Source organism: Acipenser ruthenus, chromosome 1 (assembly GCF_902713425.1).
Source record: "Acipenser ruthenus chromosome 1, fAciRut3.2 maternal haplotype, whole genome shotgun sequence".
Taxonomy (NCBI): Eukaryota; Metazoa; Chordata; class Actinopteri; order Acipenseriformes; family Acipenseridae; genus Acipenser; species Acipenser ruthenus.
In genome coordinates this window covers 26964858-26979823 of record NC_081189.1, presented here as the reverse complement: position 1 = coordinate 26979823, position 14966 = coordinate 26964858, and the positions used below count along the sequence as shown (strand labels likewise).

The following is a 14966-nucleotide window of genomic DNA, read 5'->3' as shown; positions in this document are numbered from 1 at the left end:
AACGAAGAAATAACTGTTTATATTGGGGAGTATTTGTTATTAGCTACGTTTTATTATTAAGTTGTTGTCAAAAGTGTACATACACCAAATATCCATACATTGGGCTATGTAAACTTTTGACGATAACTTTTTTGCTTTGTTATACAGGTGCAGACGCCGGTGGATGTCAAAGAAACAAAAGTGTAATATTTGAGTATATCGGTGAGAATTATTTTAAAAAAAAATGTTATCAAAAATAATTTTATACAAAAACTATCCTGGATTGTGTTTTTCCCACTTATTTTATTGTAAACCGCTTAGTTATTGGTTTAGTTTAAAACACACTTTAACACATCGTCTTTTTGTTGTTTGTTTTTATTGCTATTTAAATAAATATTTTGATTGTACCAATGATTAGCTTAAAAACACAGAATATTTGTGTTTATTTTATTTTATTTTTTTTGTTTACAAATGTTTTTTGTTTGTTTGTTTCTAACAACTGCGGAGTGAACTGGGGAGAGCAAGAAATCAGAGCTGTCATAGCGTTGTGGGGCGAAACTCAAATCCAGAGTGCAGTCTACACGGAAACACAAAATAAATACATATACCGAGAAATAGCGGCAGGTCTGGCGAAAGATCTGTGCAACCCCCTCTCTGCACTTTTTGATTATAGTTGATCTGTTACACAGTTGCGTTTTACATGTTATGTTCTAAGTTTTAAATAAAGATTGTTTAATAATTGAAGGTCCCATTTTTTGTTTTTTAAAAACAGAACAAAATGTTTTGAATAATTATAAACAATTTGGATAGTGTGCTTATATAACAAATTATTATTATTATTATTATTATTATTATTATTATTATTATTATTATTATTATTATTAATAATAATAATAATAATAATAATAATAATAATAATAATAATAATAATTAATAATAATAATAATAATAATAATAATAATAATAATATTTATTCATTTGCAGTAGTCGTATTTGTAACAAGGCTAATTTGAAAAAATCAAATTTGTTAACTGCAGTTGTATACAATAAATGTTTTTTCTCCAGTATTCCTGTGGCTGCTTAGCCTATTTTAACTAAAAATAAAGGACTTACACATCATTCAATTATGTATATATACAGGGTGAGATAATATTGATGAAGAAACAGAATAGAATTGCAGTAATAAACAGCAAATTTACTTATCTTACTCAAGGTGAAATCCTTCACATAACAAATGGGTGAGGAACCGTTATATGTTGTGTCAATCACTGTCTAAACGAATAACCGTTTTTCTCGTAGACTGCAAGTATATATTTTTTTAAGACGAGTCCCCGCAATATGAACACAACACTGTATTTGTTTGTAATACCACTCTGCCTCTTCCGCATTTGTGGTTTGCGGAGGGGAAAACCTGTCATCCCTTCAGTGGTCGTTATGCCGTCACCGAGCACGTAATTTAGGTGGTATGCTCGCCCATTCGGACCTAAGCCGGCTCAGCACAAACAGTGTAAACGCTACGTAAAAAATGATAAAAATCTCTGCAGTCAGTTTGACCTGATTCGGCTTAGGTCCGAGGTGGCAGTGTAAACGCAGCAAATCTGTACATCTATTACTTTGTTAGGCTGGAATGATTCTTTCTATATGTACTGTGCAATGTGGCATTTCTTTGCCAGGAAACTATTAATTATTAGCAGCAACTTTCTCAGCAATGCTGTACTGAGAGAAACCATGGAGCGCTAACCTAATGTCCCAATTAAAAAAAAAAAACACAGAAACTCACTCTTGAAAAGAATGTAATAGAATGGTAAGGCTTGTTATCAACTTTGCCACGTTTGTTAAGTTTTTATTTTGGATGTCTTTTTTTAACTGGTGATTCTGATCTCTAAAATGTCTTTTCTGTTCATTTGCAGGGATAATACTCACCACCACACTGTTTGGTCCTCTCTTGGGTTTCCTTATGGGTGCTATATTTACAAAGGTTTATGTTGATGCAATTTTTATCGACACAGGTTTGTATTGTGCTGTATATTCTGTTGTTGATATTTAAGATTTTAAATATGGTTTAACAATAATCAGCTATAAGCCTTTTTATGTCTGACTGGGCTGTCTATCTATCTACTTAACACTAAAGTCAAATGTTATTGACTTGCACAAAACCTTCTCCCAGTGGCATGAACTTGACTAGTCTTTAGGTGAGGCTTAATTAAATGTTTACGGATACTGCCTTCAGAAATCTGGTAGTCTCCTTCCTCACATGTCCCCAATATTGTTGCTGCTGAATCATTGAGAAATCCACAAGACAAAAGTTCTGGGATCAATCCGCTACTCGGAGCTGGACTGGCACTGATGTGCTAATGTCCTGGAGAGGTTGATAACAGTTTGGTAGAGCTATGTATCTTTCTTAAATATAATGATGTATTTCAATAATCATGATTTGACAGCCGAGTAAAGATTTTTAGATCATCAAAGCAGACCCCCATCCTTATGTTCTTTTGTCATGCAGAGAAACTGAACATCAGTTCAGAAGACCCCCGATGGATGGGTGCCTGGTGGGCGGGCTTCCTGGTCTGCGCTGCTCTGCTGTTTTTCTCTTCTTTGTTCATGTTTGGTTTCCCTCGAGTCATGCCTTTAAAGAACTGTACAAAAAGCAAACTTTCCAAACTCCTGTTGCCAAGCAAAGCCATCAAAGAACAAGGCAAACCTGTCACTGAGAACAACAGGCAGAAAGAGACAAGAAAGAGCCAAATCTGCTGCCACCATTTTGTAGGTAAAAGCAAATGCTTGAACTTTCAAACACAAGAAGTGCACGATTGTAATTCGGTTTACTGTATTTAAGACTATATATTTGTTCGATTATTTTGTGCTTTTTTTCAGGGTGCCCCATAAAAAAGTATATTATGTAGGGTATAAAGTATTCCTTTGAAAGTATGAAATGGTTCAAATTGCACTTCAGCAAAAAAAAACAAAAAAAAACAATCTTCTCTCTGAACCCAAAGCACAGCATTATTTTCAGTCAGGCAGAATAAAGAGAATTGTTAAGTATATGCTATAAAACATAAGGGGTGTCTGTTAATATTGTAGTTCCTCTTAAGTAATCCTGAGATTCCAACAGCGTTCTCTAACTTCACTAAACCTAATCCTACCAAAAAATAGGAACATATTATTTGTTTATACAGCCTTATTTAATATTTTTAATTTTGGAAAAATCTCATGGAATTCGTTGTGAGGATCCCTGTTTGTTTCCAGTGTTCCTGTCATAGCCCCTTGTAATCAGTGCAAACCTAATAATCATGTTCACTTCCATGTGAATAATTGTGATAACGCATAATCTCTAAATTACAATATGTGCTGAATCTGAACATGATCAGATGGCTGTGTAAAACATTCAGATGCCTTTATCTTAAAATCCTGTGACTACTACATCGATTCTATGTCGTCTCCATATGGAGATTTTAATACTTTTTTTATTTAATGGTTTTTCCATAACGTTCAATTGAACTTTTTATAAATGTGGTCCTTCCATGTGACATCACATTAAGAATATCTATTGATCATGTTTGAATCCCAGGATGACCTTGACATTTTGAGCCTATTATTTAAATTGGTATCACACAAATAGATATATTTTATTAATGATAAAATTACTCCTCTACCGTCAATCAAAAGGAAGAACTTGTTTCTTTGTGTCACAGTGCCACCTGCTGGTGTGAACAGGACATGATTCCACAGTAGTGCAAAAGTAGTGTGTTCCTCCCCACTTCACCTAGAGCTCCAGAGTGTGTTCCCCACTTCACCTAGAGCTGCAGAGTGTGTTCCCCACTTCACCTAGAGCTGCAGAGTGTGTTCCCCACTTCACCTAGAGCTGCAGAGTGTGTTCCCCACTTCACCTAGAGCTGCAGAGTGTGTTCCCCACTTCACCTAGAGCTGCAGAGTGTGTTCCCCACTTCACCTAGAGCTGCAGAGTGTGTTCCCCACTTCACCTAGAGCTGCAGAGTGTGTTCCCCACTTCACCTAGAGCTGCAGGGTGTGTTCCCCACTTCACCTAGAGCTGCAGGGTGTGTTCCCCACTTCACCTAGAGCTGCAGGGTGTGTTCCCCACTTCACCTAGAGCTGCAGAGTGTGTTCCCCACTTCACCTAGAGCTGCAGAGTGTGTTCCCCACTTCACCTAGAGCTGCAGGGTGTGTTCCCCACTTCACCTAGAGCTGCAGAGTGTGTTCCCCACTTCACCTAGAGCTGCAGAGTGTGTTCCCCACTTCACCTAGAGCTGCAGAGTGTGTTCCCCACTTCACTTAGAGCTGCAGAGTGTGTTCCCCACTTCACCTAGAGCTGCAGAGTGTGTTCCCCACTTCACCTAGAGCTGCAGGGTGTGTTCCCCACTTCACCTAGAGCTGCAGGGTGTGTTCCCCACTTCACCTAGAGCAACAGTATTTTTTTCATGACCTAAAAGCAGACTCTCTTTACCTTCAGAGTTTGGTGCACAGCTAAAAAATATTCAAAAAATGAATAGTGAGAGTTTGTAACAATGTATGCTATTGACAAACTGTACATATACATAATTCTGCTAGGATCATAAATAAAGCTTTACAAATGTCAGTACACCCACAGCATGTAAAATAGCATCTCTTAAAAAGATTCCCATTCACTTTCATGAAAAACAGTCAGGTATTCTGTATGTAAACTTTTATAACATAGACAGCCAGGTAAACATGTCAGTAAACATGTCAGTCATACATAGACTAGTGTTGCACAGTCAACCTTGACATGCCCAGTAGTCGAATGTATGCATTCAGCATCATCCATGCACATAGCTGTGTAGTATACATTCAGATGTAAAATGTAAGACTCACTTTATTATCTTTGTCCACAGTCAGTACTGATACAGCTGTATTTGCCGTTCTGTCATATGATACAGATGTATTTGCAGTTGGGGATACAAAATAATTAGGGCTTCTGTAATCATGTCTCTTAAAATACCAATATAATTTTGCTTCTGCCAATTTACAGCCAACTAACAAACGACTGCTTGAGATACTACACAGTTAATTGTGTGATATTTCTAAATGTTTTCCAAGAATACAGTTGTGAATAAAATAAGAGATTCATTTTGAAGTGTTATGAATCTGTGCTTATCAAAACCTTGACTTTAAGAATATTTTAATAAGCAGGAATGTTAAGCACATAGAGAGTGTCTCATTAACATGAACCAAGCTCTCGACAGTCACTGTTGCTTCAGTAATCTGGGCAGACCAAGAAACGTGGTGTGCATCCAGCCAAGATATGGTTTTGTCTAGGGAAATTGGGAAGATTCAGTTGAATGCGCGACAGTTTTCAAATGCCAGCCAAACATTGAAAACAATGCCAGAGAAAAAAACAGAACTGCCAATTAAAAACTTGTAGCCTGAGCTTCGATACGCAGTGCCATTTTCACAAGAAAAATAAAAGTTGCCACGGTGACAAGTTAAGTTAAAACCTGCTTTCATTGTAACGTTTAGAAATTTTTAGAAAGGAAATCACATAGTGATGATAACTTTGCTTTAACATAGGTTGTTTTTTTCACCTCCTAAATACAAAAAAATACAGCTATACCAGCCTCTAGATAACTAATCCTGGGCCCCTTACCAGCAGTAGAATTGTACTGCATGTCATGGTAAAACCTTTTCTTCAACGCCCATAGTTTTTCTGAAAGTCGTCATGCTGGTGATGTAACATCCCAATGGGAGTCTATTGTAGTTGTGTCTATAGAACATATATGGGAGTACTTCAAAATCTAAATACAGATTCTTTATTTGTAATGCACTACGGTGAAACAATTCTTGTGTGCCATTGAATCATGATACTTGCTTACTATAGGAAATGATAGAGATTGTGTATCTTGGTGCATGACCAAAATCATTACTATTCATACCTACTTATAGTCCACCAAACGGTCCCTCGGGCATCTTGCCTTTATTACTGATGATCATTTGATTTTTTCACATTAAAAATAGTAGCTCACCAGAAGCATCGCTGTTATTGTGACACACATTGCCTGGTGACTTTAGTGTTTCACTACACCCCTACAATGCACGTGGTATTTTACTTAGATGGGCTAAAAAATTGAAACACAAATTCCTCTGGACAGTTAGAGTTGCCTGCTCCAGTACAGTCAATCACCAAAATCATGGCACAGCATTTTTACTGAGGTGTAAGCAGGAATTTTAAGAAAAAAAAAGTTATAGGACACATTTAGAAATGACAACAACAACAACAACAACAAAAACTCACTTGTTTTCTGTTTCCAGCAATACTGAGTGTAACCAAGCAGCTATTCCAGAATCCTGTGTTCACCTGCATTGTATTGGCTGCCTGTATGGGACTTGCTGCAATTGGTGGTATGTCTGCTTTTTTGGGAAAGTACCTGGAATCACAGTTTGGATTAAATACATCTTCTGCTAATCAGCTAATAGGTATGTTACCCCTTGCATGTGATGCATGATACATGCTTATGTATTTTTTTTGTTTGTTTTGTTTTCATAAACTGGAGTGCCACTTTCCATGTAACCTCTAATACTGAGACTTATAGCTAGGTATACTGTGACATATGCGAAGTGTCTGACAGGATTTAGAAGTAGGCTTTGTTGGCTTCAATTCACAGGGCTTTAACCACAAGACCACACTGCCTGCTTAATGGGTATGTCTTTTTATTTTTACTTGCATTGCTAAAAACAGGGGCATCCTGTAGTGTGCGTCCTTGAATAGTGAAATATATGTCTCTGCACTGGGGCAGTGTCATTTATCATTTGATGTCAACTCATTTTGTTTATTAAACATGATAAATATCCATTGGAAAGGCAGTACTCCTTAAGCATACTTCGGGAGAGTAATAAAGAATAGAAATGTTGCCATTTTAATAATTAAATCAATGCAACAGTCAATGACGTATGTATGTCCCCCAGAATACAGTATCTAAAGACTTGTTTGAGGGAGATATCCTGTGTTGAATTACAGCCACATTATAGGTGCTATATGTTTTGTCTGGTTATTGTTAGAGCTAGAAATGGTATGCTTTTGATTTATCAGTGTGTGAAATTTGATACTGATCTGCTGAGTTCCTGACAGATTTAATATTCTTGAGAACTCTAATGTATGTATTTATTTATTTAAAGTGGGCTTTACTCAATAATGTACAGCAATGATTTGCAGTCTGTCAGCGTTGATGATTCAGTGGTGTTTATTTTATGTGTTTCCCTTTCAAGGAGTGGCAGCTATTCCCTGTGTGTGCCTTGGAATGCTTCTAGGTGGCTACCTGGTGAAAAAGTGTAACCTGAGTCCTGTGGGGATTGTCAAACTGGGAATGACTGCCAATGTGCTGTGCTCAGCTGCCTTTGTGTTCTTGCTGTTCCTGGGCTGTGAAACAGGTCCTGTTGCAGGGGTAACTGCTGACTACATCAATGGGTAAATGCCACATTTTGTATGCAGGGTGTAGGACTTCATTTTGCGTGATACAAGTTTTGCTGGGTTTTGTAAAATGTATCGAGTTGTTCCAGGCCGAGCAAAATAATGTATTTAATAAAGCTGTGAGAATTGAGTAGAGTGATGGTGAGACTGTTGAATTACTACTTGAAAATGTTTTGGTTGTGACTTCACTTTGAAACAAGCACTGAATGGTGTTTCTTTTTAAATGAAAACTCTTACTGTACAGAATGTTATGTATAAGAAGATTTTAGGCACACGTATGTGAGAAATTAAGATCTAGATTTAGACAAAGGCAATAAAACAGAATATGGGTCTGACTTTTGGAAAAAAAAAATCAATGTATTTGTTTTTTCAGTACTGAATGGAACTTTCCAAGGAATCTCTCAGCGTGGTGCAATGAAGGCTGTGGATGCTCTTTTGAAACACTGATCCCTATTTGCGGTGCTGATGGAATCACCTATTTATCTCCCTGTTTTGCAGGATGTACTGATAATGTAAGAAGGATTGTTATCTGTAGTATGTTTTTGCATGGCAACTAATGGTCGGCTGCTGCATATTGTTTACACATCTATACAGAACTTTCTGTATCTGTACTTTGTTAATGCACAGAGTGAATTGTTTTGTGACTTTTCATGTTGCTACCTACATAAGAATGTTTGCATTACTTGCTGTCTTTATTGTTTCTCTGTGCCATTAAGCAGTCTGTGCTGGGCAGTCCAGTTCTGCAGAATATATTAAAGTCATTTTAACAATGAATGGCCAGAACAATTAGCTATCGCTTAAAGGACATGACATTCTCCCAATATGTTGCCTTGACAAGTGATGTGCATTCTAATCTGAGTGTAACCCTAAAATAATTATTCCACAGTCTTGTGGGACCCTCGAAACAATTGACCCACAACTGAAAGGCTAATGCAGATGTAGCTTTAAATTAAGACGTATAAGAAACTCAAAGTCAAGACAAAATTTCTGAAAGGAATAGAACAATTTAAACAGTATAAAACTTTCTGAAAGGAATAGAACAATTTAAAACAGTATAAAAAAACATCAAGGACAATAATAACAGAACAATATATGAACTGCTTCTATGTGTAGCTATGTTCTTTCTTGGTAGTGTTCTACCATTATGTCTATGCCTTTGTGTGACAGAGATCGAATGATTCTTGGTGTTAGATCTCCTTCCCGACCTGTGAGGGCACTGAGTAAAGGGAACAGAGTACCCTGGACTGGATGGCCCGACAGTTCATTCCCAGGGTTAGGCGGAGGTTGGCCATCTAGAAAGGGGACTGAACTATGGTACACTAAATCATTGACCCAGAAGGTTAACGGTGTGGCATCCGTGTATTGGAGGAGCGGATGCGCTCGTTAACCAAGGGGTCATGGTTGACGGTATATAAAGGGGACGTAGTGAGGTGATCTGTTCCTTTGTGAATGGTTAAAACTGGATATAACTGAAAGGAGAACTGTGCTGGGATATCATGAGTGTTTGTTTGTTTTGTCGTTTAAGCATCTACTGTTTGTTATTTTTTGGACAGCTAACAAGATCCGGAGCTGTCGCAAAAGGACAGTATTAAACCCGGACAACATCACTGCACTTTGTATCACCCGAACTGTATTTTCACTACGAGCACTAAAAGCACGCACTGTGGACTGGGGTGTTTGTGTTTCATGTGGGTGTATAGGGAAACGGGACTGTGTACCATTCAGGACTGTGTATTATTGTGGGACCAACCCGCGGATTACAAACAAAGCAAAACACGCCGCTGTAATCACCTGCACCTGCACACGGCTAACCACTTTGCCACACTTTGCCATTTCACTTGCTTTAAAACCAGGACCTTGACTTTTATGTAATCAAAAGGCAGCTCAGGCTGAGTATTAAAAGTGAGACTATGCATTGCTTGCTGCTTTTATTCTGTATCTGTTCCCATGGTATTTGGTGCCGTAGCAGCTCAGCAGCATTTCACATCCATGACCTTATTCTGTTTGCTGCATCTCTCTCTTATCCAGCAGGATCTGTAAGATAAAGTGGCAAATGTTGGTCTCCATGGCAATTTGTGTTTCATTTTGAAAATTGTCTCCCATATTCACAAAGTATTTAGCACATTATTATTATTATTATTATTATTATTATTATTATTATTGTTGTTGTTATTATTTTGTATTTAAGGAAACATTACATCTAGAGCTGGTGAGAAACAAATAAGGTTTATATAGCAGATCCTATATCAGCCTCCTTAGTAATTTATTTAAAGCTTTGTAACAGCAATGTTGTAAACTTAGCACATCAGTAAATGCTTTGTGATTATGGTTCTGGGTATTTTGTTCACCCTAGCTTAGGACTGGAATGTTCAACCACCTTTTGGTGGGTCTGCTTACATTATTGGGTAATAATCTCCTTTCAGAACCTTACGTCTTGTGCCTGCATAAACACTGGGGTTGCAGTGAGTAAAGCAGCGATTCCAGGACAGTGTCCCAGCTCTGGCTGTCAAGGCACCTTTCATGTGTTTTTTGCTGTATTCTGCGTTGGATGCTTCATTGGATCCATGGGACACACCCCAACGGTAGTTATTCTCATTAGGTAAGATTTTAGCGGTTGCAATGCAGCTGATATGGAGTTGAAACAAATGGCTCAAAAATGGAAAGTGTTACTAACAGGCTACAAAAGACAAACATATTCTGTTTAAAGGGCCATGATTGAATTGAGCTTTCTGGCTTACCATACCAGTTACCAGCGTTAGGTATGAAAATAACAGAAACGTGGTTCTCACCAAAAAGCATTTAACTTTTGGTCTTGCAGAATGCCTAGGGTGTTGCCGAACACACTGCCCCAGATTATATCCTCTCGGAAGACTGTGTTATCAAAACATGTAGCTGAGACATGATATTACATTTGTGACCCATGCTGTTTGTATTTAGCATATCTCCATGGTGAGTGCCTAAATTAACACTGTATATGTCAACAAGTAAAAAAAAAAAAAAGCAAACAAACACATATTTTCCAAACTCCCTCAGGTCCTCCTCAGTCAGCAGCCCACTTTGACTTTGATGTGTTTATACCAGCAATGATAGCTGAGTTAATTTATATTTATTCAGCACTACAGTAAAATCATTCCAGCCCACACATGTTCCTGTTTTCTAAGCTTTGTGTTACTGTGCTACTGTGTTTTTTTCTTTATTTCTACAATATTAAGTCCACCTCTTCATAATAACGGCTCCTGCAGTCTGAAAGAAGACCCTTGTGGTAAACTAGGGTAGTTGTAACAAGGGTAAAGCCAGACATATACAGCTTGGGCCAAAAGTTTTGCATCACTTCATAGAATTAACTAATTTTGCTTCATAAAGTCGAATGAAACCTGCTGAATAATGTTCCGTTAACATATTGAATTACATACCGGTAAATTATGTTCATATACAGTATATACATATATTATGTCTCAATCCTAAAACTGTAGATGATGCCATAGCTGTACAAGGAAACATGTTTCCAAAAACATGTTTTTGAACATGTGATCCTTCCGGTTATATAATCTAAAAATTGAAGAAATTATTTTTACCACTTTTCGGCACGCTACATTGGCCCAATCAGAGGGGGTTTATATTAATAATAATAATAATAATAATAATAATAATAATAATAATAAAAACTGCACATGCATTATTTCCCTTTCCTATGATAATGTTCATATGATCTATCATTAGGCATGATGTACATATATTTGAATTGAAAGCTTGTAGAATGTTAACCCACATTTTAAATAATTTTGCCAATACACTGATGTGTTTGTTGTGTGTCCAAATATGCTTGGACATTTTCAATAGCAACATTGTTTTATTGAATACTTCTGTAAATTTGAATGAAGTGGCAGCGCTGAATAGGAATAAAAAAATGTAATGATCAAATGTTTGTTAAACCAAATATGAGCTAAGATGGAGAAGACGCAGTACAATTTCAAAGCCTGGTGTTATATTGTGTTATCCTTGAAACTACTGTGTCAAAGTGGCTGGTAGGCAATGACATGTGAAACGGCATAATTAAAGCAGCCCTTTAATGTTTCTGTTTGTACTTTCAGGGCTGTTAATCCACTGTTTAAGTCATATGCACTTGGGATCCAGTTTTTATTGCTCAGGGTACTTGGTAAGTTATTATAATCAGTGTTTCATCACCTTAAAGGTTTCTTTTAAGCTTGCAAAGTTTGAACAACATATCAAAATGTGGATAATTAAATGCAGATCAAATATATTTTGGCAATTTTCCTTTTATAAAAAATCTATTGAGATGGATTAATCACGTCCTTGTTGTGTGCCCACAGTTTTTATCCCGATGCCTCTTGTCTTTGGTGCAGCGATTGACTCAGCCTGTCTCGTCTGGTCTGAATCCTGTGGGAAGCGCACAACGTGCTCTATGTACAACAACGACACTTACAGATACCTCTACTTCAGCGTCTCCGTGGGACTGAAGACTGCTGCCTTCATCCTGATGACAATGACTTGGCACTGCATTAAAAGCAATCCCAAGAAACATCTACAGGGAGACGAAGACAGCACTGAAAAACTGACACCCACAGAACTTTTTGCATCTACTTTGACTTTAGATACCGCGGGGACCACCAAATCTGCCACTGCAAGGACTACATTTATTTATCACTTAGGAGACAATGAAATGTGTGAGAACATTGAGTCTGTCCTCTGAATTGGTGCAACACTTCATGATTGTTACACTTCAACAAACAACAAAAAACATCAGATGTAACCAAATCTTAACCCTTTATTTGTATTGGGACCATATGGTAACAGCCCATTATTGTAACCCTGTGAAATGGTCTCAGCCAATGCTTGGTGCTATATGTTAAAGTGTTAAAGATTTGCTTGATTCAGTACCGATTGCTGGTGTCTGGGGTTTGGACAAAATAATGCCATACGTTTGGCCTGTCATGCACTCAATTCCCTATATACACAAATATGAAAGAATTGCGTTTTTATTTTAAGACATACTATCTGGTACTGCACTTGGTTAAAGAAAGTTCTCAGTTTGCTTGCCTTATTTTCAGGAAGTCTGCAACTGTAAGTTTCTAGGTCATTTTACATCAGCATTGTCTTCAGGGTCAAAGCATGTCAGTCAACAGGAGAAGCATCTTGTTGGTTAAAGACAGGAACACAGGCATTGAAGGAGTGGGGACAATTTCACTCTCCAAGGAAGTGCAAGACTTGCAAAAAGTGATTTCTTTAACCTAGTGTAGTACCAAAATGTGTTTTAACACAAGAGTAGGTTTGCTGTAACGTGTTTTTTTCAAAACTGTGTATTTCTAACTTGTATAGCAAAAAGAGACAAGATGATATCAAGAATCCATCAGGAACATACATGCACACATTCTGTTTTTTCTCTAAGGTAATGGTTGTAAAATACAGTATGTTACTTGCAATGTTATTTATCAGTAATAAATACCATCTATACCTAAACTACATGCCAAGCATAACATAGTAGAAATAATACCCTACATTATATTTATGTATAGTATATACTGATTTCTAAAACAGCACACACACACACACACACACACACACACACACACACACACACACACACACACACACACACACACACACACACATTTATGAGGCTGAAGAACTGTTTACTAACATTTTGCTGTTAGTATATAATTCCCTTAAAGATCACTGGCACCTTGCATCTCATATTGTTGGACAACACTCATTGAAGCCTCTTAACAGCCAAAAACCTATGTTAGTTTTACATATTTAATACACACTAAAGTTATTTATAGTGTATGTTTACTACAGGAAAGTACACGCATGCACATTCTGAATGCATGTCTGGACAAGTAAGAATGCACAGCATCGATCTGGTTACGGTTAATAGATTATGAAATAGCAATATACTGAGCATCAAAAGAAACTTATCACATATTTGAGCTTCAAAAGAAACGTATCACTTACATTTGGATAAAATTCACTTGATGCGATCGAAAAATGATAAACTCTGTTTTAGAGCAGGTGCAGTGACATTTTATTGTGCTGATTAACAATTGACATCACGAAGATGCTGCAAAATGATATGTCGATCTTGGGCAGGTGTTGTGACTCTTGGTCTCCCAGTTTGTGGCCTGTCATTGACAGAATGTGTCTGGTTATACCGTCTCACCAGGTTTGAAATTGGTGGCTGTGAGCACCAAAGACGGCGAGCCACAGTACGCTGCCCTAGTCCAGCCTCCAACATGCTGATTGCATGAAGGCGCTGCTCTCTTGACAGGCGTGGCATATTGTTTTTTTTTTTCTGTGATTTTCTTTATTGCTTTTATTCAAGCTTCCTATTCAACAGCTGAAATCACTCCCTATCCAGTGTCCAATCAACTGTCTCACAAATTAGGTGATTAAGTGCATATGCTTCAGTCATAGTCACTCAAGCTTGTCATGGGCAAGGATGAATGATTGAGTGATTAAAAAGAAACCAAAAACATTTCGTCAATGTCCATCATTTATATACCTTATTATTTTTTTTTTAAAATAATATTTTATAATAGTGATAAGCGTCTTTTGGTGCTTGGTATACACTAAATGACATGGATAACAATATACTACAACTTGTTGCATTGTTGTACCTCAGTTTTCATGAATACAACTAAAGTATCAATTTTATTTTAGCAGCTGCTAAATCCATGTTTACAAGTATATGAATTTTGGTAATGTACAGTTATTTTTAAGGTGAATGTTAGAACACTTGCAAAACATTGTTTACATTTTTAATTTGTTGTATTTTATATTCATTCATTTGTGCTAAGAATTGTGTGAAAGGGCTGTAATAATAGTCTTGCTGTAGTTTGTAATATCATATTGTGAATGTGATATGTATCTATTTCAAATATAAAAAGGTAAAGGGACAGTAAAGAACTGAAAATTAAATTAGACACTACTTACTCTTTAATGTTAGTTTTTTCCACCGGTGCCAGATAGCTCTGGAGATAATTAACACCCTCTTTGATAATGACTGGGTGAAGTTTCTGTGGCATTGTTTATGTTTGTGAAACCATCCACATTCATACAGTCTTCCAAAAGGAGTTTGAAACTCGTGGAACACATGCAGAAAAGAGGCTGCAAGTATGTCATACAAATTGATTTAAAAAAAGAGGCATGCAAGATTATCAATTTACAGTATGTGGGATTAATCCTGAGTTATCAAAACACTCAGCAGAGGGCAGTGCAGGATGCTTTGTTCATAATGCCATGGCACTGCATGCTCCTTTGTTCCCCAGCCACAGCAGACTCTTTTCTTGTTTATAGGTAAAAATGATAATACAGATTTTCTCCATACATTTTTGAATAGGTGGATGACAGAATACAAAATAAAATATGAATAATGCAACCTATTAAATGCCTGCATTTGGAAATTAGAAATGGAACGCAAATTCATCAGAATCAGTGTTAATGGCTTGAATATACACATTTGCTAGTTCAATTCCTTTGGATAAATTAACATATTTCTGTTCTGAACAACCATCACTCAAAAGAGGTTCCC

General features: G+C 37.0%; 1 protein-coding gene across 3 annotated transcripts in view; it reads left to right on the top strand.

The window, feature by feature from the left end:
* The window catches only part of LOC117408970 (solute carrier organic anion transporter family member 3A1-like), a 47145-nt gene extending 33198 nt beyond the window's left edge, over positions 1 to 13947 (top strand). For all 3 annotated transcript variants that reach the window (XM_059022828.1, XM_059022811.1, XM_059022817.1), the window contains exons 4-11: positions 1890 to 1988; positions 2483 to 2746; positions 6262 to 6426; positions 7216 to 7414; positions 7791 to 7929; positions 9841 to 10016; positions 11509 to 11573; positions 11749 to 13947. In XM_059022828.1, the coding sequence (XP_058878811.1) occupies positions 1890 to 1988; positions 2483 to 2746; positions 6262 to 6426; positions 7216 to 7414; positions 7791 to 7929; positions 9841 to 10016; positions 11509 to 11573; positions 11749 to 12128 (1487 nt within the window). In that variant the 3' untranslated portion in view covers positions 12129 to 13947. The remainder of the gene's footprint in view (positions 1 to 1889; positions 1989 to 2482; positions 2747 to 6261; positions 6427 to 7215; positions 7415 to 7790; positions 7930 to 9840; positions 10017 to 11508; positions 11574 to 11748) is intronic.
* Positions 13948 to 14966: the final 1019 nt, after the last annotated feature.